Here is a 24,382-nt window from a genome sequence, read left to right on the forward strand (position 1 = left end):
AAAGTATTTTATCAATCGCAAGCTAGTATCACTTGCTCACCACTAGAGGGCAGAGCGGTGGTTTTACCCCGATGTGAAACCTATTTTTGTTTGTTTCATTATCACATTTTAAATAATCTGTGTTCTTATTTAATTATCAGGATGGCGTCAGAAATTTGGTTAGTTTGAGTGGAGTTTTTATTTTCTTAACTGTCGGGCAGATAATGATCTTAGGACACAACACTGTGCCGGGCTGTCGTGCTCTGATGAGGCCATCACTGGGACTTTCCGGATACGTCAGACCGAGCTTCCGACTTGTTAACGCTAGCTGCCGCCGCCGCGTTCATGTCGTTAGAGGCGGTTAACGTTACGTCGCAGCTCTGTAACAAACGCAGACAAGAGGCCATGAAAACTCCCAGAAGCCGCCAGCAGCGCCCGGAGGTCTGAATATAGAGGCGCGGTGGTCAGAAGCGACAGGGCGGGATGTCAACAACTCGGCCTCTGCTCGGAATGAGACGAATCACCGAGCTAGCGTGCCCGGAGCAGCCGGGCAACAGGCTCCCTGCGTCGGCCGGGAGGCAGCAAGCGGAGGCCCCCACAGTGGACGAGTTTACGGTCCTGGAGGACAAAGAAGAGGAGCTGAAATGTGCCAGACCCCGAATGGAGCAAGTTTTTAAAGTGACGTTTACAATTATTGGTCTGTTGGACCACACAGGACAGCCGCACGGCAGCAAAACATCCCGGCAGATATGGCTGCAGCTCCGGGGCAACAGAGACGACGTGTCCAAGGCGAAGGTGGGTTTCAACCGGCCTTTCTGTACGCAAACCAACGCTGTCACGTCGGTTTCTTTACATTAACCAACAGTTCATTGTGACATGTTGCCGTTTTTAGTCAGAAATAAGAGAACCTAAAGTGCATATCGACAGTACCACTCCCTGGTGAACAGGTGTGTGTCAATGGCATGAACCTCAACTTTTCTGACCAACAGCTTCTCTGCCTCACTTCAGTGTCTTAAAAACCTTAAATCAAACAATTCACTTTATTATCTCACTTACTATTAGGTTTAAAATCTTAATACAACCATTATTTCTTTGTATTTTCCTCTTCTGTCTTATTTTAGTGTTTAAAAATCTCAAATCAACTGTTAAACTTTCTTGTCATCTCCCAAAATCTTGTTAACAGTTTTCCAGGGTTTTAATGGTTTTTTTGGACTTTGAAGTATTGATGCACCAATCAGTACGAGAATAATCTAATCTTCCTGTTTTCAGCAGGTGAAGAAAGCTCTTAATGAAATAAAAACTGAAAACAAGTCAATATCTCAACAGTTTCCAGCTCAAGAGGATAAAAAAAGGGTATTTCCAGAGCAAACTGTCTCATTTTGATTACATAAACAATAACTAAACTTTAAAAGCCTGGTTTGGACACTTTCTCTCAACGTAAAACTGATCATTTTTTAGTTATCTGAGCAGAAATCTTCAGAACACACTGTCAAAACCAGTTGCTTCGATGCTTAATAAGACATCTAGGATAATTTGAACTGCTATGTTTTTAAAATTTTCAAAGCATTTTGATGTAAAAACGAAATGGTCAACTGTCAGAGCTTTTAAATATTACTGACTGCGTATAAATAAAGACAGAAAAACTGATAGTCCCTCAGTTTACATTGATATCTGGGAAAAGAGACAGAAAATCACAAATGTTAGCAAAACAAAACAAAAACCCACAAAAGTTCAACCCATGATCTTTGGTGAATGGAGAGTTGTCAGGATAAATGTTGGTTAGTGGATCACTAATAAGGACAAAAAAAGTTAGTTTATTACTGTAGAATGGGATTTCCTAACTAAAAACAGTGATGATGCATATTCCAAATAAAGAGCTTTTATTGTTTTTAAGCTAAAGGGTTTGATGAAAATCTGACCCTTTACATATTTTTAGAAAAGCTTGATCAGTTAGCAGTTTAGTTGTTATCAGGGCTGCTCTATATTCTGGGTATTTTGTTCTGTAACTGCAAATTCCTGAAACTACAACCTGGCCTAACAAATAACAAACCATTAATAATTCAGTGCAGCTAAAAGCTTAATCCCAAATTAAGCAATTGGAGCACAAAAAGCAGCCCGCACTGTGACTGTACCAGACTGACTACAAGGATTATTTATATTTTGGTTACAGACTTGTTGAGTTGTACAAGACTTTCATATTATATACAAAATTGTGTTTTGGGCTGAAAATCGACTGTTTTTTGGTTTAAAGCTACTCAAAATTGCTTTCTACCAAAAAGCATTTACCTACTGCTCCTTATTTCTGTCCTAATTTGGAAAGCAAGCTTTGATTGGAAAGGTTGTGTAGCTCCAAATACACGACTACTATTATTATTGTTAGCATGTATTATTTTCCCCTTGGTTTTGGAGCAGTTTTCTGAGATTCCACCGAAAGTTAGCGTAATACCAGTGGTCTGGCAGGAGGTGGTAACAATGGTGACTTTACCCACATCCAAATTAAAAGAAGTGAATCCTGATCATGGCAAAACAATTGCAGCTCGCATTTTCTTTGGCATTGTTTACTATTTCCTCTTAGCCATCAACTTCTTCCAGCTTGGATTGTTTAGTTGAAACAAAGAACAAAGTGAGACAGATGTGGAAAACCCCATTAAAGGAGATTTACTGTTAATGGCACAGAAAGCAAGAGTGGACAATGATGATGCAGAAAACTAAGTCATTCTTTTTAAAAGCTTTTGCATCTCTTGTTTTCATGTCTACTCATGAAGTAATGTGTAAATGCTTTACTTTGGTAAAACAAACTCAATAAAAACAGAAACTTAGTTTTTTATGTGAATGGATAAGTCTTAAGGAGATAATTACTCGACCTTTAGAAGATAAACATCAATGTACAAGATTGTACATATATATAGATATATAGGTATCATTTTTATTAAAACAGAATCAAAATTATGATTTTTAAATGTCTGAGATGCTGGAAATGAGATTTTGTTTTAAGTAAAAGCATTTTTCATGAGTTGAATAGTAACGTCTCCTGTGTAGTCGGCTTTATTTGACCTGTTTATGTTTTCAGTAATGAATCACAACAATAGGTGAGGAGTTTTTATATATGAGGGTAAAGTCTGTGTCATGTTAACAGTTAACATCCTTCAAATGAGTCGGCTTCAGAGTAATCTTTCACACTCATGCCCAACAATAAAAGGTTTTTTACTAAACCTTCATTTAACTCTGCAGGACACATTATGAACCGTTTCTCATAAACATCACCTGGAAAAAGGAAATAGGAAATGATTTATTCAGTAAAATGTGTCACAGTGACTGCAGAAAACAATGAATTATGTTCAAGTTAAGTTATATTTAACTTTCAACAAGTTTAATCAGCTGTCATTTTTAATGCTGAGTAAACATAAGTATAATTAACATAAAATTTATTGATCTTTAGTATTTTTACAGAAAATGTATTTTGGGTAATTAAATTTTGACACACTTGAAACTAGGATGGCACGGATAAATTGGCTGGCCAGTAAATCCTTAATTTTTGTTTTTTATTCATTGTCTGTCATCAGCCAATAATCGCATCATAAACTGGTCTTATCTGCTATTGCAAAACTCTGAAAAGCAGCAACTTGTTCTCTTTAGCTGTTGCTAATTTGTTGTTTGCAACTTTTCAGACAAAAAAAAATTGGCACCAGCCAAAATCGGAGTCAATGATCGGCCAGAAAACTAGAAAACTGCAATTGGTGCATTCCTACTTGAAAGTAGAGATTATACCCGTCACTATAATAAATTTTGCTGGATGATAAATTTTCCCAGAAGTTACTGCAATAAACAATAATAATGTTGTTTTGAGATCATTTTCAAGTAATGTAATGCTAATGGCAAAGTAATGCAAGAACACATTCTCAAAGAACAATAAACTTTACATTCTAATGACCATTTAGCACTAGAAATGGCTTTAAATATTCCAAATAAATAAACAAAACAACTGAAACAACAAATACAATGAATTAAACAATGAAGGTTGTAAACAAAATTGGTCTTTAAAAAAATGACTAGTAGAGACTAAAACACCAAACTGAAAACCTTCTCAGTTCAGTTTTTGAAAGAAGAAAAGGAGAAAAACAATAAATCATGCAAATGGGAATTATTGAGCTTGTTGTAATTTATCATGCAATTAATTGATTGATTTGTTGCGACATTCCTAGTAGAGAATGTCCAACAGTATTTTTATTTAAAATACTGCTGGAGAATTAAATGTCATTGTTTTGTTTTTTTCATTTTTTTTGCTGTAACCACAAAGAATCACAGAAGTCAGTAAAGTATCTCTTAACAAGTTGCATAAGTTAAACAATGTGATGATTAGACAAAATAACAATTTTCTCCACAAAAAAATCCATTTAGTTTGAAATGAATGTTTTACAGTGACTATAAAGCCTGATTCCAGCTCTGTATTCAGGTTGGTTGACAGTGAAATGTTGGTTGTTTTGTTGTAAAGTTATGTTGCAGATTTTTTAAAATATTTTTTTGCTTTGGAGCTGCTGATGCAGTTTAACACATTTTCCACAACATTAATGCTAACTAAACATTTCTGACCATAGCTGCAGTTTCAGAGCGTATTTTAACCAGGGGATCTCCACATAGGAAGTCTCTGTTCTGGTTTTCTTTACCTGCCGTTTACATGAACACACCTGAGGTAATAATAATAATAATAATATTGGGCTTGAAGTTGGTCTCAAATCCTCTTTTTTGTTGGTTTGTGAATGGATTCTTTTGATTCACTGCATAATTTAAGTCATGTGAGCTGCAGCTCTGTTCAGACATAATGCTGTTGGCTGACTGGAAAAAAAGCATTTAGATCAAAAGTTAGCCACACATTATGGGTGTAATTTCCCACAGAAGAGACTCTTTCACACTTCTGCATCATGTGTCACGAGTCTTGGTCGTGTTTTAGCAGCTGCTTTGAGCTCTGCCAGTCAAGCAAAACCAAAACGTTTCAGTGGAGATTTCATCAGCCTCCAATGATGAGCAGCAGTCGGTTTTAGCTTCCTACTACCAGAAAGCTTAGCATCAGTGTTTCTGTTTATCCGGACTCTCTAAAGTCAGTTTTTGTGTCCAAAAATTTTAAAACGGCTTCAGCTTCATTTAGGAAACGTCATTTATCTGATGTTAACTTAGCTGTAATGGCTGATAACTGATATTTACCGATGCTACATGTATTTTTCTTCGAAACATTGAGAAAGCGACCACAACGCCTACATTGCTTCTCTGCTTCAAACATGTTACAGTCCTGCACTGCATCACTATTCATCACTATCACATGACTAAACAAATGTCACATGACCAATCTCCTCTTGAAACACGAACGGCAACAAAATGCAAACAAACATCAGTCGTTAATATTGGCCCAGTTCTGCTTATCTTACCGATACGATATGTAAATAAGACTAAAATTGTCAGACAACGATGGTAAAGCTGATATATCAGGTATTTTTACTGCAAATTCATCAGCGATATCAAAATTATCATAAAAAATGCAACGATATGAAAATCAGGGCCGAAATCAAAATGTGATGTTATTGACAGATCTAGCTAGCTAGCTAAAATCAGTGAAGGCTAATTATTTTATTTATTCTATATTTAATGTTATCATATTTTTATTTAAATTTGAATGGGGTCTTTTTCAGCTTTTATCGAGCTATATTTTTATTTTATTAACTTGTAATACATTTTTTGTTTAGTTTTAGATTTTTAGTAAAGGCTTATTTTTTTTAATCAATTTTATATTTTCTAAAAATTTTATGAGAACTAATTTTTTATTTAGTTAACCTGTAATGCATTCTTTTATTCAGTTTTAGATTTTCGCTAAAAGGTTTTATTTGTTTTATTCTTTTCAACTTGATATATTTTTTTTAATTTTCAACTTTTATAAAAATATATTTTATTAACTTGTAATAGATTTATTTCAGGTTTAGATTTTCAGTAAACGTCATTTATTGTTTTATTTATTCTTTATAAAATTTTGATTTTTTTTTTTTTTATCAAAGTTTTGTGGAAAAAATACTATTTCCAAGCACTGTTCAGGTGAAATCACTCAATCAGGTTTATTCATATATTGTGCACAATACAGAGAGCTGGTAGGACAATCAGTAATGAAGCAGGTCTGGGTGAAAAGCTGTCAGGCACATGAGTTTTATACCAAGGATAAAGATCTAACAACAAGGGGAGAGACAGTCTGGTTCTGATGCAGCTGTAGAAAACAACTTCCAACCTTCTACATGTAACCCAAATAGTTCTTTTGGTGAGAGTTCACAACCATTTCATATACTAGCAGATGTGACCTTATTGTAATTTTTCCATCACATTTCCCCCCTTTTGATTATAAATAAATATGTTAATATTTAATATTAATCAACACACATTTCCCTCCTCAGTTATAAGACATAACACAACACTATCCTGGAGGACGTAACAAAAGAAACATATACCAAGATACAAAAAACCTACCGGCAGTCCGCTAGTCTACCCTGCAATAATATCACTGTGTTTGGTAGGAAAAGTTACCTTGCAACCCAAATAGTTTTTTTGGTGAAAGTTCACAACCATTTCATATAACATGACTAGCAGATGTGACCTTATTGTAATGTTTCCATCACACAAAGTCATGATTTTTTTTGTCATTGTTTTAAAAAACGGACAATTTAAACCCAAAAAAAAAAAAAAACTTATTGCATGTCCATAAAATACATATATATATTTTTTCCGGTTTAAATTTTTAGTACAGGCCATTTATGCTTATGCTTGTATTTTTTGTCAACTTGATGGGTTTTTTTTAATATTCAACTTTTATAAAATTGTTTATTTTATTGTAAAGTATTTAGTTGGAGTAAATGCAGTTTATTATCTTTTACGTTTATGAACTTGATGATTTTTAAAAATGATTTCCAGCTCCTATAAAAGTTTATTTTTATTTTATTAACTTTTAAACAGTCCTAGATTTTCAGTAAAAGCTGAATCAGGCAGCCTCGCCGTGTTTCTCTTGATGAACGCAGACCTGAGCTCCTCTCCTGGGGTCATTGTTGACTCATTTCCCTCGTGCCGAGTGTTTCATTAAGGCTAAACGGGCGTGTCACATTATCAGTCAGAAAGCTGCTGATTCACCCAAACGTCTCCCTCAGTCAGGAGAGTATCTGAATCTGATTCATTGCAAATTGTTCGGTTTCGCCCTCACGTGACGGGAATTAATACCAATACCCACCAACTTTACTTTCATTTTCCGTTTTTTTATTTTTCTCTCTTTGTATTTGCTTAAAATGAAGAATTTTGTGATTGTGAAATCCATTTTTTTAGGGATGAAACAATTAATTGTGACTTATTGTTTATTAAAATAATCATCAAGTAATTTAGTAATTGTTAACTGGAATATAAAGACTCAAAAAGAGGCCATTTGCTGAAAGAATGATAAAGTCAGAGCAGTAATGAAGCGAAAGCTGTAAAAAATATATATACCTTTTGTATTTAATTTTAAAAAAGCTTTGTAAATATGGTTTACCCGAAACTCATCAAGTGTCACTGTTTTAGCTTCAAATTCTGTGAAGAATATCTCTTATTAAATACCTTTTTCTCTTCAAATATTAAATGATTAATCAGATTAATCGTAATTAATTGATTATTGAAATAATCATCAACTAATTTAGTAACTGATTAATCGTCACCTGGAGTATGCACATTAATAAAAAAGGCCATTTGCTGAAAGGACACAATATAGCAACGTAAAGCTGCAAAAAAAAAATACACATGCATTTTGTATTTAAGAGAAAAGTACAACTTTGTAATAATTATGTCCCCCTTTAAGAACCTTTTGCTATTCAGCTAATAATCGGTTAATCAGAAAAAAAGGTTATTGTTATAGCTTTTCTCATGTTATTGTTAGTATTTTTTAGCTGCAGATGCATCCTTTACTACAAATCGTCAAAGGAATTATATATTGTTGCACTTTAGGCAATAAAATGTAAATTTTCTAATTTAAAAAAGGGATTGAATGAGTTATCTTTTCTAATATATTATTTTATCAGATGAGTCGCCAGAATACTTCAATGCTAAAATAGCCGTAAGCTGCAGCATTAATGTTCTTGTTTTTTCTCTGAAGGAGTATATTCGAGGGCTCTGCGACCCGGAGCTGCAGAAAGAGGAGCACTATCCCACGGACATGCACTGCATCTTCGCCGGGGCCCGGGGCCTCTTCCTGGACAGGCTCATACGGGACACCAGCGCCGAGGTTCTGGTGCCGGAGCCGGGCCGTCTGTGGCTGGTGGGCCGTGCTGAGCCTGTTGTGATGGCGCAAAGCCGAGTTCAGCAGTTTGTTGCTCTCTTCCAAGTAGGACTGGTGAAATTACGCTAATGAAAGTTGCTAAGTTGGCAGTTATTAGTGTTTTTTCTTCATTTGTTTGTGTTTTCTGTGCAGGAGAAGAAGAGTCTGCCAAGTGACAGAGAATCGGCCGTGAAGCGAGCATTCAAGTCCTTCGTGGAGGAAAGAGATGATAAATACACCATGGAGCTCCTGCTGCTGCCCAGTGCCCTGAAGGAGGAGTTACTGGGACTGGTTCACAGCCCCACCAGCACAAACACAACGGCACTAGTTGGTTCAATCCATATGATCTATGATTTTTGCTTCTAGGGAAAAAATGCATGTTTGTATTTACAGAATAAATAAGAAAATCATCAAAAGGTCCATTTATTTCTGCAGTTGAGTCAGGCCTGGACGACATGGCTAAAAAACCTATTACGATACAAACGTTTCATATCTGTTGATAATTATTAATCTTTTTTTGTTTTGTTTTATATATCTGAAATAATACCAAACTGTTGGCATAACCTCCTGTTTTATCCACAGTTTTCACAACATTTTTATTTTTAAGCAGTCATGAGAATACAAGAAACTGCTGCTGTGCAAGTTACTGTGCAGGTTGTTGCTAGGCAACCAAATTTGGAGGGAACTTGAAAGTTCTTATTACCCAGCAAGTTGTTGCTAGGTAACCAAAGAGTGAGTGAGTGAGTTGATGGGCCACCAACCCAGCTTAGTCAGCTGTGAGGTTGAGTGTCTAAAGCTCTTCCTCTCGATACATTTTCTGTTTACTCTATTCATTGATTAATGAATTACTGAATTAGTTGATGAATATTTTAATAATCAATTAATCACGATTAATCATTTCAGTTTTTGCTCCATGGCTCAAATTAGCTGCATTTGTACTCAAAAGTGAGCCCTGAGTTTGAATGTTGGTCTAGTTTCTAGTGCAAATATCTTAGTACACTTGAGATAAGACAAAACTGGACCAAAAATACTTGGTAGTATATATATTCTTTTCAGTGTATAATTTTTATTCCCACTATCAGGTCAACCAGGCGCTGCTTCCCAGCATGGCGGAGGTTGACCAGGACCGCTCACAGAGCAGCACTCCGGTGACGGAGCTCTCCAACCGCATCCTGGACACCAGCTTTGAGGAGAAAGGCGGTCCGGTGGCGGCGTCCGTCTGCGCAGGCGTGAAAGCGGGTTTGGGTCCAGAGGCGGTCCAGCTCAACGGCACCCGACCCTCACACAAGCGGCGCTCGTCCGAGAGCGAGACTCGGGACACAAAAAGACAATACTCCCTGGAACGGAAGGAGGAGTCGCCAGAGAGGACGGCGAGAGAGCGACCTCGGGACAGGGAGGTCCGGGGCGCCGGCAGCAGCTGCAGGTCCAAAACCCCGTCTGCTTCCTCCACGCTCTCCTCCTCCTGCTACACAGGGAAATCAAACACAGTGGCCGGTCCGATCACACAGGAGTCCTGCGAGGCCGTACCAGACGACGGCGAGGCCGTCAGCCCGGAAACCAACCTCCGCTGCCTGGTGAACTTTTTCAGGTAAACCTTGAAAGGGGAATTCACACCTTTCACATTTTTGTTTTTCCATTTGGGTTTCAGCTGCTTTTAAAAACAAAAACACCCAGCCATTTTTTGGCAACAAGTTAATGTTTTTTGGTGTCAAAGACCTTTTAAAAGTAGGAACGGCCCCTCGCCTGCTAAACCCAACACAGCGCAGCCCGTTACCTAGCAACCCCAGCAGAGTTCCGCCCATTACCTAGCAACCCAAGCTGAGCTCCAGCGCTTTCAGTCAACTGGAAGAGATGTTGTATTTTATATCTGTTTTTGTAACTTGCCAAGGGACTCTAGATTTAAATTAATTTATTAATTAATTTGAATTAATATGAGTTACAACATTTAATTTTCCTTTGGGATCAATAAGGTGTTTTTGAATTTGAATTAGCTTATGCTGGTATAATCTTGTACAGTGCACCAAATTTGTTCTCTGTATAAGGTGAGAGAGACATTTCAAAACATAAAGTTTTAGTTAACTTTGTCCCTGCTGTAAAATGTAGCACACTACCACAAAACATAATTAATAACAGTAACAAATTATGTAATTTAAGTGCTTGAATTTTACTGTGGGCGCCATTCAAAAGTTGTAGCTACCTTGTGAGATTTACTTTTCCTTTCCAGAACCATGGGCTACCAGCAGGAAGTGGTGGAGCGCGTCGTCAAGGCAACGGGGCAGACGGAGGACACCTTTCTAATCCTGGAGAAAATAGTTGAAGAAACCAAACGTTGTGAGCAGGACTGCAAAGTAGGGGACAGAGAGAGACAAATGAACTCCTTGCGTCCCGCTGACACCCTCTGCTCCTCTTCCTCCTCCTCGTCCTCTTCCTCCTCGTCTTCGTTGGCCTCGTCAATGACGTCCCGTTTCAGGGAAAAGGAGCGGGAGCTGGGAGACTCTGGGAGATCGAAGGAGAACATAAAGCCGAGCCAGCGAGGAGGAAGCAGCAACGGGTTGGGACACCGGCGGAAGTGCAGTGGCAGTGAGACGAGCACTCAGCAGGTAATCTCACATCAAACCACAAATAATCCCATAATCCTCGTTTCAGGCCATTACAGCACAATCCATACATTTTAAAGCTTCCATTAATCTGTCAATTTCCTGTTGATACCAATAAATTTTGTTATTAAGGGACAAATAAAGCATCACTCTAGACTAGAATAAATGTTGTCAAACCAAGGACGAATCTTGAATGGGGCTGCAACCAATGATTATTTTATTCGGGTATAACAGATCTACAGACTAGGCGTGCACCGATTGCAGTGTTTTTGGCCAATTTCCTATTACCAATTTTTAAAAAGTCTGACCTGCCAATTCCGATTTTGGCCGATACTGAATTTTTTTAATCTGAAACCTCGCAGAATATAGCAAGAAAGTTGCTGAGTTGTCAACAGTGGGGCGACTGCAAACGTGCAGACATGACCTGGTGGGCCGGTCTGTCAGTCAAACCTCTCACTGCAGAGCAGAAGAGGACAGTGGTTGATTTCTAGACCTTTGTTGAGGTAGATAAGATCGGTGGATGACATCGGCTTCACATTTAAGTATCAATGGATCACAGATCTCCCAAAATTAACAAAATCATCACCAATAAATCAGCTTGCTAATGAATTGGTGCACCCCATTAAACAAATGGGGGTTTTAGCCTTGATTTAAAGGAATTCAGTGTTTCAGCAGCTTTGCAGAGAAAAATAAAAATTTTGTGCTGCTTCCAGACTTTAATCTCCACACTTAAACTTTATAGTAACAATATTTTGTTTTGGAGATTACTTTGATTGAATCTGTTTAAATAAATAAACATGTATTAATTTCTGTGTATTACATCTTTTTTAGGCCATCACAATCAAGAGAAGCTCCAGTGCTCAGGGCGGAGCGGGGAACTACGAGGTGATTACGATCGACGATGACGACAACATCATCCCCACCAGCACCAAAACAGCAGACGGTCGAATGTCCCGGATAATGACGATGCCGCACCCTGACCCCACGCAGTCCGGATCCCGAACAGACTACCTGGCGCGAGGAGGGGGCGGAGTCACGCAGCGGGACTACCTGTCTCGATGCGGGACTCAAACTTTGGGCGGACCAGTGAAGGTGGAGAGCGTTACGGCGCTGCGCAGCACGCCGCAGTGGCTGAGCAACGCCTCTCTGGCCTCAACTCCCAGCGTGAGTTTCTGTTTGCATTTGTTGAAATATGTGTTAATTTCTCCATCCAGTTCAGGCTCAGGCACTGCAAAATCATAATATCTTACCAAGTATTTTTGGTGTAGTTTGTAGTGCAAATATCTATGTACGCTTTAATACAAAACTAACTCATAGGTAACTTTTCAGCAAGAAATAGAAGCTTGTTTTAGGTAAATAATTCCTTAATATTGATGATAAAGGTCTTATTTCCTTTTCAGAGTATTTCACTGATAACAGGGGATAAATGTCTTGTTATGTAACCAAAGATTGGGTACATAAAGACAATACATTAAAAATGACTTGTAATAAGATATTGTTTATATAATTACCTTAAGTAGAACTAAGCTGAACCTAGACTAGTTGAGTTTTTTTTTTTTTTAATTCTGTAGTTTTACACGAGTCCAGCCTTGGCAATTACTCTGTTTTTTGTGGATCTTTTATTAGTTTTTTAAAAATGTTTTGTGGTGTTACTTTCTAATATCACACCCAGATTTGACTTAACAAAGCTGAGAATGAGCTGCTGCTCCTGAGTTCCCACCCCTAATTGTGTGTTTCTGCTTCCTGCGTCCTTCCCAGTCGGCTCAGCCCATCAACCGGACCGCAGCCTCTGCCTACCAGACCATCAGCCACGTGAACTTCCAGGGCGGCGTGGCCCGGACCCCGCCTACCAACGACCCGCCAGCCCCCCCGGTCACGGGCCTGGCTCGGTTCCACCAGTCGCTGCGGACCCAGTTCACCTTGAACCTGCCGAACGAGCGGGGGAACCCGGACCTCAGGCACATCATTATAGACGGCAGTAATGTGGCGATGGCGTGAGTCTGCACACAGCTTCTCACTTCTTGGTCACTTTCAGTCCTTTAAGGGTTGAGTCGTCACAAACCTCTGGAGATGATGAACAGGAAGTGTTAGAGTAGGAGGAGAAATGTAGGCTCCATTTCCTGCCAGATAAAATCTCATATGATTCACAGTAAACAAAGAATACTGACACGTGTGTATTGAAAATAAACCATTACAGTAGGCATGAAACCTACAGTTATTTTAGTTGTCAATTAATCAATTATTCTAACGATTAATCGGGGGGAAAATCCCAGATTCTGCACATTTTTCCTTTAACCATTTCAGTCTTTTTTATACAATATTAGAAATACATTGAAAGATAAAAATAAACAAATTATTATTTTGAAATAAGAAAAAACATTTAATTGACTAATACTTTATTCTTTGGTGTATGTTTGATCATTTATAGCATCTGCAGCTATTAAATACTTCTAACATCAACATGTGAAAATCTTAGTCCTTTCTGTTCAACGTAACATCAATACAGTGTATTATTGATTCTTTTAAGAAATGATTAATCGGCTTAATCGTGATTAATCAGTTATTGAAATAATCGTCAACCAGTGTAGTGATCAATCAATCGTTAACTAGAGTATACAGACTCAAAAAAGGCCTTTAATTGAAAGAATAATACAGTCAAAGTAGTACTTAGTGCAACGTAGTACAATAAAAATTGTACTACGTTGCACTAAGCCTCAACTGTTACTAACAACAGTTGAGGCTGTTGTTAGTAACAGCCTCAACTTTACCAGCAAAACTAAGAATTTGTTGTGACAGAATCTCGATCTGATTACACTTTAAGAAAAATCATGACTAACATTTTGATAAGAATTGTTCACCTCCCTCATTTCTCACCTTTGGGGTGATAAATGTGATACCGCTGTGGTGCAGGTGTAAACAGGAGTTACTGGCACACCGTAAGCGATCAGTCATTGGCTTTTTTTTTTTGGCTGAAATTGAGATTTTCTTTAAGCGCCGCTTGAGTCAATCCTCGTTTTCTGAGATAATACAAAAACAAAGAAGGGAGTAAATGTTGGTAATAAGTGCCAGTCATAACCGGCTCATGTTGATATTTAATCAGAATCCGTTTTAGTTTGATTTTTTTTATTTTTAATTTAAGAATCTGTGTGAAGCTGCAACTCATCCGATGACAAATCGAATCTGTGTTAAGTTGGTGTCACGTCCCACACCGCGTACTACATGTTCTCCTTTTGACTCGTGAAGCCGCCACCCTTCCCATCAGCAACATCGCCGCTTCATGCACGCGCCACACAAAACCATGCGTGGTGCTACAACCCCGGCGTCGTTGGCGCGCCCACGCCTTCACATGTTGTTGTGACTCATCATGTTTGGGTATGACTGTGAGCAGGCCTCGGAGCAGCTGTAGCACCATGTCGAAGCGAGGGCGGCTCGTTACGGAGGTGTTTCTCAGAACAATATACCTTTTCTAGTAACAAAAAGAAAATCAGCGATTTCAATCTCTGATTGATCCAGAAGTTGTTTGTCACGGACTTAATGTGCAGATGAAGATAAAAGGAGTTTTTGCTTTCACTTTGATTTATGGGTTCGGTCTTCATCCTGTATGACCTTATCCTGACTCTTCACTTGTGCAACTATTTCCTTTCACGTTCTGGTTTCTTCCTTCCTGCTTTACCCGAACTGTGCCCATCATGCACCTCTGACTCAGCCGAATGTTTCACCATAACCAGCAGTTCGGTTGTGCCTGTTTTTCTTACATCACTAAAGTGTTTCATTGGGATTTTATGTGACAAATTAATAGCAGAAAGTATATCATCCATTTATTGTCAACCCCATTTACTCTTGACAACCCTCGTTACGCTGCAAAAACACCAAGTATTACCAAGTACTTTGGTGCAAATATCTTAGTACACTTGAAATAAATCAAAACTAACTTAGAAGTAGCTTTTCAGCTAGATATAAGAGCTTGTTTTAAGTTAATTATTCTTTAATATTGATGGAAAGGTACTAGTTTAACAGAGTATATCATTTTAAAATAGCAAAGTCCAGATGTGATTTATGTAAACAATTTCTTCCAGCACAAAGTCAAAAGGTCAGTCTTAATATTTACTTCCACAGTTGTTCTCTCCATGTATGAAGGTATTAAGTTATTTTATCAATTATTTTGGTGATTAATCGGATAAAAACAATTAATTACTGCTTTGAGTGTGGTGTTCAGAGAAGGTTCTTTTTTAATCTTAAATGAAAAATTTATTTTTAGTACAGTTTTTGCTTAATTACTTCTTTGAGTGTGTAGGTTTTTTTAGCAAGTGGCTTGTTTTGAATCCTTATACTCCAGTTAACGATTAGTTGACAATTATGTCAATCGATTAATCATGATTATTTTGATTAATCGTTTCACCCCTAGTTATAAATAACCTCTTCAATGATCAAATCTGTCAGAAATTGTTTTATAAAATCTGAATTATTGAGAGTTTATCACTAAATAATAATTTAAAAAGTTTTTATTTTGTTTAAAAAAACGCCCCAGTGAAGGCTTAGAGACCAGGACATGCCCTGATCCTAAAAAAAAATATATTTTCCCTTCTTGGGTTGTGTTACCGCAGAGTTTGGTGATTATTACACAACTTACCCCCACTTTCATGTCATTCATCACTTTCTCTCTCAGCAGCTCTGGGAACTTCCCTGCTCTTTGCATATGTTGACCCCTGGCTGAAAATGATCCGCCTCTGAATGTACCGTGTTTATACTCTGACATGTTTGTACAGAGTTGCAAACACCAAGAAAGTGAAACGGGTCTGTAATGTTTCCCCCTGATCACTATCACCAGTCTCAGCAGCAACTTCGTCAGATTTCAAGTTGGAATTTTTTATCTCTTTAGTTTATGATTACAGCATCTGCCATGTTTTAGTGCCTGTTTCTGCTGCAGCTTTATAACTCATTGCATCACCGTTTGAACCAAAAGTCCCAATAATCTTCCTTCATGGTTGCTGTTTTGGCCGCGTAACGTCAGCTTGGAAGGAAAGCTGCTAAATATTGTTTGTGGCATCACTAACCTGTTCAGGCTGCTTGCATGTGTCTCTGAGAAACCACAGCTCACGTGAGTCCAGATCTGTAAACCCGATAGTAACCTGAGCAGAAAGGGAAAGAACCAGCGCAGACGGGAGAGATATTCTCATGACGAGGAGGAATTTTAATTCAAAAATTTTAACTTCTGTGAGTATGTTACAGACAAAACTCCGAGTTGCATAGTTTAAGATTCACTTGAATCTAAAAAAAATCTGCTTTTGCTATCCAATTATTAATTGGTTAATGCAAAAAGAATATTCAGATTTGATCAGATTACTAAATTAGTTGATGATTAATCACAGCTAATCTCATTAATTATTTTTTAAAATAATCAACAGATCAGCTCTACACTCTATGCATAATCAGAAAAGGCCGAGATTTTTACCTTTTATTGTTAGAAACATTTTTTAGCTGCAGATTCATCTTTTGCTACAAAAGCTCAAGCGTTCATTGAATGAAAGCTGGCACCGCATTTTAAAAAAGTTTTCTTATTTAGAAAAGGAATTGAATCATTTACTTGTTTGCATCTTTTTATGTTTGTTATATGAAGAAAAAAACTCTTAATTGGTTAAATGAAAAATTCGCGGAATGTGGCCATCTATTTTATCCAATTATGAATAGTCGATTAGTAAAATAATCGTTAATTGCAATTGTTAGTTGCATCCATATCGTCCAGCAAAATTTGTTATCGTGACAGGCCTACGTCTCCCTCCACAGCTAAAAATAGCACCTGGCATACTTGCGTCAACGGTGTAGGCGTTAGCAGAAGCGACATCGATGTTGTGCAACATAAATAACCTTCCAGCCAGACCACACTGCGCTGAATAGCTTAACAGTATTTATTATTATTACAAAATAGTTAATGAATATTTGAGGCAGGTAATTTGCCTCCAGGATTTTTTTGAAATCCTTGTACCTGAAATATCCATCATGATGACAGAAACTTTGTGCTATTTTTAACAGTCAAAGATTGCTGCTCAAATAAGCAAACAAACAAGCAAAAAGAAAAATCCCTGACACGTATTGGTTTGGCGGTTTGGGCCTGATGAACAGCACCAGATATCTGCTGGCTGTGATAACATCTATGGTTGTGCGATCTGTCTGCAGCTTCCTGCTCAGGGAGTTTCTCATCTGGGCTGCCGCTGCTGGTTGTTTGCGTCGCGGTTTTTGTTGCCCTACCTACCAACATGTTGAATTGGAGCCGTCTGACGTGCGCTTGCAGTTTGTGCACGTCACCAGCAACATTGTGTGTCAGCTGATGTTTTAAATTGTGTCTCCTGGAAGTTTTGTAGAGGCTAATAAAAGCCTGTTTTATTTTAAGTTGTTGCTAATCTTTAAAATGTTTGGGTTCGTTGTTTCTGATTGCATCATAGTCACAGATGTTTGCGCATTCAGTTTCGGATGAATTTCTGAAAAGCAAAGCAAGACTCATATATTCCACCCCTGAATTAAATAGATTTACCCTTTTTGAGCTGCTGTTTTCTCTGATTCAGTTTTTTTTCTACCCACACTTGTATGAAGTTGCATCTGAAATTAAAGAAGACTTCTGCAAAATGTGTATTAAACATCATTAATGACGTTCAAAATTCTTATCATGACAGGAAATTTATCACAATAAAGGATAAGCGATACAACAAAATGCTCAACCCTAAGTCAGAGCTATAATTAAGCCTAAACTGTACAAAAAATATATACATTTTGCATTTAAGATGAAAAAAACTTATTGTTCTGTAAGTATTTTTATCCAGAATTCCTCAAGGGGCAACTTTATCTTCATCTGGTTCAAATTCTTTAAATAAAATCTACTAGTAAGCACTTTTAGTTACACAATCAATAATTGGTTAATCCAAAAATAATCAACAGATTAGGCTTACGCTGTATTAATGTAAAGTAAAGCAGAAATGACAGAGCTTTTCACATGTTGACGTTAGAATTACTTGTTTTGCTGTAGATGCATCGTTTGCTGCAAATGATCAAACATACACTAAAGTAATGCTATGTTACTGCATTAAAGGCAATAAAATTGCTCATTTTATTTTTTTAAACGGGTTTGAATTCTGTTTATTTGCATTTTGTATGGAAATTTAATATTGTACAAAACAAGCTTAAGAGAATAAATGAAAAATCTGCAGAATTTATCATATTAACAGAAAACTAAAATAACCACTAGCTTCAGACCAAAGCTATCCATTGGATCTTTTTACATTGTTTTGAAGTTTAATTTCCTTTTATTTTTTTTCTAGTCATGGCCTTCACCGGTTCTTTTCGTGCCGCGGCATTGCTCTGGCCGTGGAAATGTTCTGGCGGAGAGGCCACAGGGAGATCACCGTGTTCGTTCCGCAGTGGCGTCAGAAGAGAGACCGACTCGCTACAGGTAAACCTGACGCTCACCTAAAAGTTCAAAACTAAACACAGAAAGGCGCTATATATATAGATATATATATATCATTCCAACAATGACGGAATCTAGAATCTTAAAACTCTTAGAATTATTTTAAAATTTTTATTATCAGAAAACTAACTGATTAGGAGAGAAAACAATCTTTCTCTCTGTTGTCGCTCTTCCTACAAAGGTTTTTTTTTAAAAAAGCTTCAAATTTCAAAATACCAATTTTTTAAAATCAAAAATAATTACAAAAAAGTACAAAAGTAAGTAGGATGTACCTTTTTATTTTATAGGTAATATGGCTGGACAATAAATCAATAACAATATATATTGAGATTAATATCTGTAGATAATACGTTTAATAGAATATTCAATAATCAATATTTACAGCATGTTGGGAATTGAAGAAAAGAAAGACTTTAGCTGGTCAAACTCAAGGTTGCTAGGTAACCAAAGTGGGAAGTCATTCTTTGGTTGCCTAGCAACAGCTTGTTAAGTAACTTGTACAGCAGCAGTGTCAGGTTTTGCCTCATAACTAAAAATAATCATTAAAAAAAACGATGTGGAGTGAAAACTACAGTTAATACAGGAAAGGTCCTGTCACCAGTTGGTAGTATTTCAGATATTTAAAACAAAAACCTAATCAATAATTATTGATATCGACTGACATAAGTTTTTCAGCCGTTTCGTCCAGCCCTCAACGATAATATTGATACCAAGTTGGTATCAGTATCTGATTGATACTAGAGGTAAGATTGATGGTTAGTTTTAGATTTTCCATATTTTATAATTATTTAAATAAAAAAAGGACATAAATTATTATTATTATTTCTCTCTTATCTTATTAATGTGTTTTAAAAATATTTAGGAAACACCTTTAAGTTTGGTTTATTTCTATTTTAGGGTTAAACAAAAATAATTAAAAGAAAAGATATCAATGTTGGCCTTGTATTTGGTAAATACAAGGCCGGTATTACAAACCTCTTTTCAGAGCCCAAAGTGATGAACCCCAAATTCAGGGACATTTTTAAGTTACTCAAAGACTCCAGATCATCATTTGACTTCAAATATCTTGTTCTGATCCATAAATTTCTTTTTATTGCAGAGCAACACTTTCTAAACCAGCTGGAAGACCTGCGGCTGCTGTCCTTCACCCCCTCCAGAGAAGTCTGCGGCCAGAGAATATCTTCACATGACGACAGGTAAGAATAAAAAACGTTTTCACCTCATTTTCCACCATAGAAGTGGCTTAAAAAGCACAGCTACGTATTTAAACCTACATTTAGGTTGGCTACCCTAACCATGCTAAATTACCAAGATGAACTAAGTGATATTAAGATAAATTAAGTTAAATTGTGTAAACAAAGAACAATAATGGGCTAAACCTAGAAAAAGTAAGCTAGCAACATAAAGAAAAATTAAATAAGCTAAAATGAGGTAAAGTGTAGCTAGCATAAAAAGCTCATTTATTTCTCTGTAAATGAGAAAATCTGGTGGAAGAAAACTCAAATTAAACTTTTATTCAAGTTTTTCAGGTGGTCTACAAATGATCAAGAGAAGCCTCCTCCTTTTGTTAAATCTCTTAAATTTGAGACATTGGCATTGAACAGATATTTGAGGAAATTCTGGCAATATCTCTGAAAGTTTACCAGTTCCACTTGAAGTCAGATTGTGTCATAAATGCCTTCAGACTGAAAACAGGATCCTGACTGAGCTCTTCAGGTTTTCCTCTCCGCTCTGGAAATGTCTGACCTTTGAACGCCGGGAAAATCCTGAGTGTCTAATCCAAACAATCCGCTCTGTCTCTTTTTTATCAGGTTCCTGCTCCATCTAGCAGAGAAGACAGACGGGATAATCGTCACCAACGACAACCTGCGGGACTTTGTTGACACCTCGGACACATGGCGTCGGATCATTCAAGAGAGGTGATTGGTTGTGATTTGTAGAGTTCAGTTCATCAGACGCTGACGTGTTTCATTACTCTGAAAGGGAGCTGGAAAGTCCAGCGACGCAGCTGACTAATAAAGATTTATAGCTTGTTTAGCTTTACTGAAAAAGTTCCTCTGAGAAAGAGGAAACAGAATCATCACAGGAATTTGTTCTAATAAGTAAAATATTCTCTTGTTTAATGTATTCCATAATATCAGAGGCACATTTTCAATTTTTCTTTTCATTTAAGTCACATTTTTATTATAATTTAATGGAAAGTAAAATGATGTTTTAGTTCTTTAATTGGAGATGATCAATGTTTCTTAGATTCATGTACAGACCAGAAAATAAAATAGTTTTTCATCAAAATAAATCTTAAATGTCAATTATTCCTAGTTTTGTGGTGAAACATTTAAATAGACAAGGCAATGTAAATAGAAATACTTTTTTTTTCAATTTTGCTGAAGTATGTGAGTGTCAACAGCTGTTATTTATTCAAAGTTTAAATGCAAAACTCAACTTCAGACACTTTGAAATCTTATTTTCTGTGTGATTTTCTCATCACCTACTGGTTGGTTTGTGTATTACATCAAGATGAGCAACATATTTTACCTGAAAGCAGCGTTTTCTTCATTCCCTTTATATTACATTCTAACATTTAGTCGCAGAAACACAAACGGATGGTGATTCTAACAAACTGAGAATTGTCTGAGCTCCAAACACAGTCTCTAATGTTTTTGAGTAATTTCACATATCTGAATTTCACATATCAAATTTATGTGATGAGGTTTTCCTGAAATCTAATACCGAATGTTTTTCCATTTCAAAGCGAGTTTTCTGGGGGCATTTTATGGGAAATTCTACTGAATGTGATATTTATTTTAAAGAGTCAAACAGTCTCTGGACTTTTTTAAATACTGGTCTGTTGCTTACTTTTCACGATAAATGACGATACTGTGAATGCCCATCCCTGCCTGTGAGTGTAAACTTTGAGTTGGGGGCGTGGCTGGCAGCAGCTTATTTGGATTTAAAGTGGCAGAGACAGACCTGTCCTGTTCTAGCCAGGAAAAGGAAGCATAATAGCTCACCTTTACAAATTGCTGTTAGCTTTTCAATACTAAATTTTTAAAACAAATCCTGTTTTATTTGTGTGAACGCTGCACTTTGTGTTTCCTGACAGGCTTCTTCAGTTTACCTTCGTTGAGGATCACTTCATGATTCCCGACGACCCGCTTGGAAAAGACGGACCCCACCTGGACGACTTCCTGCGGAAAGACAACAGGTGAGTCATCCGATGTGTATCTGTGACTCTGCTTGTTTGGGATTTATCTGCAGCCTGTTTCTTCTTCTCCTTCTCTCTCCAGGAGAGTTTCCCCGCCGCTGTTCCACCCTCCGGATTTCCGGGCCTCTTCCCAGCAGCAGCCGCTTGTTAACGTCCAGACTCTGCGTAACCCCGCCTCCCTGACGGCCCACCCCACCGCACACTGGCCGCACTCCGGGCCGCCCGAGTGGCACCCGCCGCGCCGCTCTCCCTCGCCGTCGCCCGCCCCGCCGCCGCAGCGGTCGCCGGGGGAGACGTCGGAGCTGAAGAGGAAGCTGTACGATATCTTTCCTGACCAGAAGCAGCGGATCGACCGGATCCTCAGCGACAACCCATACATGAGAGACCTGAACGCGCTGTCGGGTCTGCTGCTGGGGTGAACCGCCGCTCGGCCACCGTCTTCTTCTTCTCCTCGTCGGAGGGCACAGAAACTGTTTATTAAACTAGCTGCTATCTGCAATGAATATTTTCTGGGATTTTTTTTTTTTTTTTTTTCATCGTTTTTTATTTTTTGCTTTCTGGTCCATCGAGGTGAGCAGCACCGCTGTCTGCAGAACACAACTGAAACGATTTCTGTATTTCATCGAGAAAATTCTGTTTGTCTGGGAATAAAATCTCTGCTAGCGATCGAGACTTTCAACTTTCACCTCCGAAGGTTGGGAGAGTTTTACAAGATACAGAGAATCTCATGTTGAAGAGGGTTAACTTTGTTTATAAGTGTTTACCGTTGGAAATCGTACTTTCAGTCAACTGGTCGCCCTCCTCACTTTCCCTCCATTTTACTATCGAAGCACAGAAACAGGTCTACTTTACACAGCGACTTTTTCCTGAAATGATCAAACCTGACCACTAGGTGGCGATGCATTGTCCAACAACATACAGAAAGATGGAAAGTAATTTTTTTCTCACAACAGGATGAATAATAATTGTTTTTACCACCACACTGGTTCTAGAGCTAAACCTGAATCAACCTGCTTTAGTCTGATCCTCCATTTTGAATTTTTGGGGAGATTGTGTTGCAGTGAGATCATGTTTGTATGCAAATCAGTGGTTCAGTGTGGCTCTTTATCACCAATCTAATTTCTAATCTCTGTTTTAAGCATCAGGCTACATTTATAAACACTATTTATGACATTTTCAAGCAGTCCTTGAGTCAGGAGTTACACACGCAGTTCCAAGTTGCATTTATAAACTCCAGCTTTCAATTTGAAAGCCTACAAATTTATGTTTAAACCTGGATTTATGAACAGTTTAGCTGATGTTAATCAAACTCAGCTTTTATAGCACCTTACATAAATAAACGTGGGCTTCCTGAAATGCTGCTTAAATTGTTAAGTTGCTTTGGTTCAGCACAAAGTTGGTTTGGAAGGAAATAACTTGTTTATTTTTACCATTTTTCATCCAGTAAAACGTTTTTTCTAGCTGGTTGATGAGCTCTGAGACCGTTTTGCAGAAAACGTACATGGATTATTTAAAAAATCAGTTCAGTGAATAAAAGGTGGTAACAATGTATTAAAGTTTAGAAGAATAAAGAAGCAGGACCGCATAAAGCTGTTTTCAGAGGCATGTGGTGCAGGTTGTAGTGACATCTAGTGGCACAAGCTGCAAACTGCAGCTGTAGCAACATGGTTGAATGGGGAGGGTGACCTGTTACTTTGTGAAAAACATCCATATTTTCCTTCAAAATATGTCGGAGTTGGAATGTGTAACAACCTGACCCAGGTTTGTTAACAGTTGACTGAGGATCCTCGGCTTAAAAATTCCCACAACAAACCAGAATTTACTGCTTTGATGATCTCTTTTTAAAAATAGCAAAGAAAACCCATCAGAGTTGGAGGAGCGTTCAGTTCTGAGGTATTCGGTGAGTTATGAACCTTGGTTTGGAAGCGGTGGAAACAAACACTACAATATTTATCTCCTGATTACACCTCATACTTGAGGTTTTCTTGTTGTTTTCAGTTCTGAGATACATTTGGAACTAAAGTGAAATGCACTGAAGATAAACGTTTCATGTTTAACTCCTTAAAACTCAGAATGTGGCTGCAATTTGCAGATCTAACAACCCTCTGGTTTTTGCTAAATTCAAAACTTTCATGTGTTTAAAGGATTTTATGTTGTAAGGGTTACTGAAGGATTCCCCCCTTGTATTATAATTCTTCTGTGTATATTGATTTTTTTGTCTTGTAAATATTCACATTTTTGCTTACAGTGCACATATGGTTTTATGTATGTTCAAAATCCAGAATAAATGCAGCCTTCCCCATCAAACATTAGCTGCCCATTTTGTTTTCTGGGACATTTTAAACAGCTTCTCATTTTTAATAAATGGTGCCACTGCAAAAGCATTGTAGAACATGTTCTATTTGCCATGTTTTTTTATTATAAGTCTTATTTTTTATATGTCCTTGTTTATAAAAATCAGAGAAAATTCAACCCTATTTGAAGCTCCTCCGCACTTTCCAGCAGAAACTTAACATTTTGAGTGACTCATAGGAAGTTTGACAGTCATTATTTGAATACATTTTACAGTTTTAATGCATTTACAGTTAAATGTTTGGCTTAAATTGGTTCCTTTTATTTGTAAAACACCAATTCACAATGTCATCTTGACAAAGTTCAGTTGAATCACTAATCCTTTCCAGTTGATCGTAGTTATCAGTGCATTAAATTCAGTCTATTTTTCTAATTGTTTCAAACAGTTTTAAAGAAACCCAGTAGTTGCTGCTGTTTTGACCTTAAAATGGCGCAAATTCCATGGAATTAAGCAAATAAATCAACTTAATAGAAACAGCAATTTG

The 24,382-nt window shown here is 37.5% G+C and overlaps 1 protein-coding gene across 1 annotated transcript; it reads left to right on the forward strand.

Annotated features, from left to right (window-relative positions):
• The first annotated feature begins 104 nt into the window (after positions 1-104).
• On the forward strand, positions 105-23,852 carry n4bp1 (nedd4 binding protein 1). The gene is made up of 12 exons (XM_028041495.1): positions 105-774; positions 8,123-8,350; positions 8,438-8,611; positions 9,367-9,872; positions 10,509-10,884; positions 11,713-12,045; positions 12,640-12,875; positions 18,192-18,322; positions 19,440-19,536; positions 20,152-20,259; positions 21,444-21,545; positions 21,628-23,852. The coding sequence occupies exons 1-12, from the start codon at positions 463-465 to the stop codon at positions 21,962-21,964; spliced, it is 2,940 nt and encodes a 979-aa protein (XP_027897296.1). The 5' UTR covers positions 105-462; the 3' UTR covers positions 21,965-23,852.
• The last annotated feature ends 530 nt before the right edge of the window (positions 23,853-24,382 follow it).

The sequence above is a fragment of the Xiphophorus couchianus genome, chromosome 2 (genome assembly GCF_001444195.1).
Source record: "Xiphophorus couchianus chromosome 2, X_couchianus-1.0, whole genome shotgun sequence".
In the NCBI taxonomy this organism is placed as follows: domain Eukaryota; kingdom Metazoa; phylum Chordata; class Actinopteri; order Cyprinodontiformes; family Poeciliidae; genus Xiphophorus; species Xiphophorus couchianus.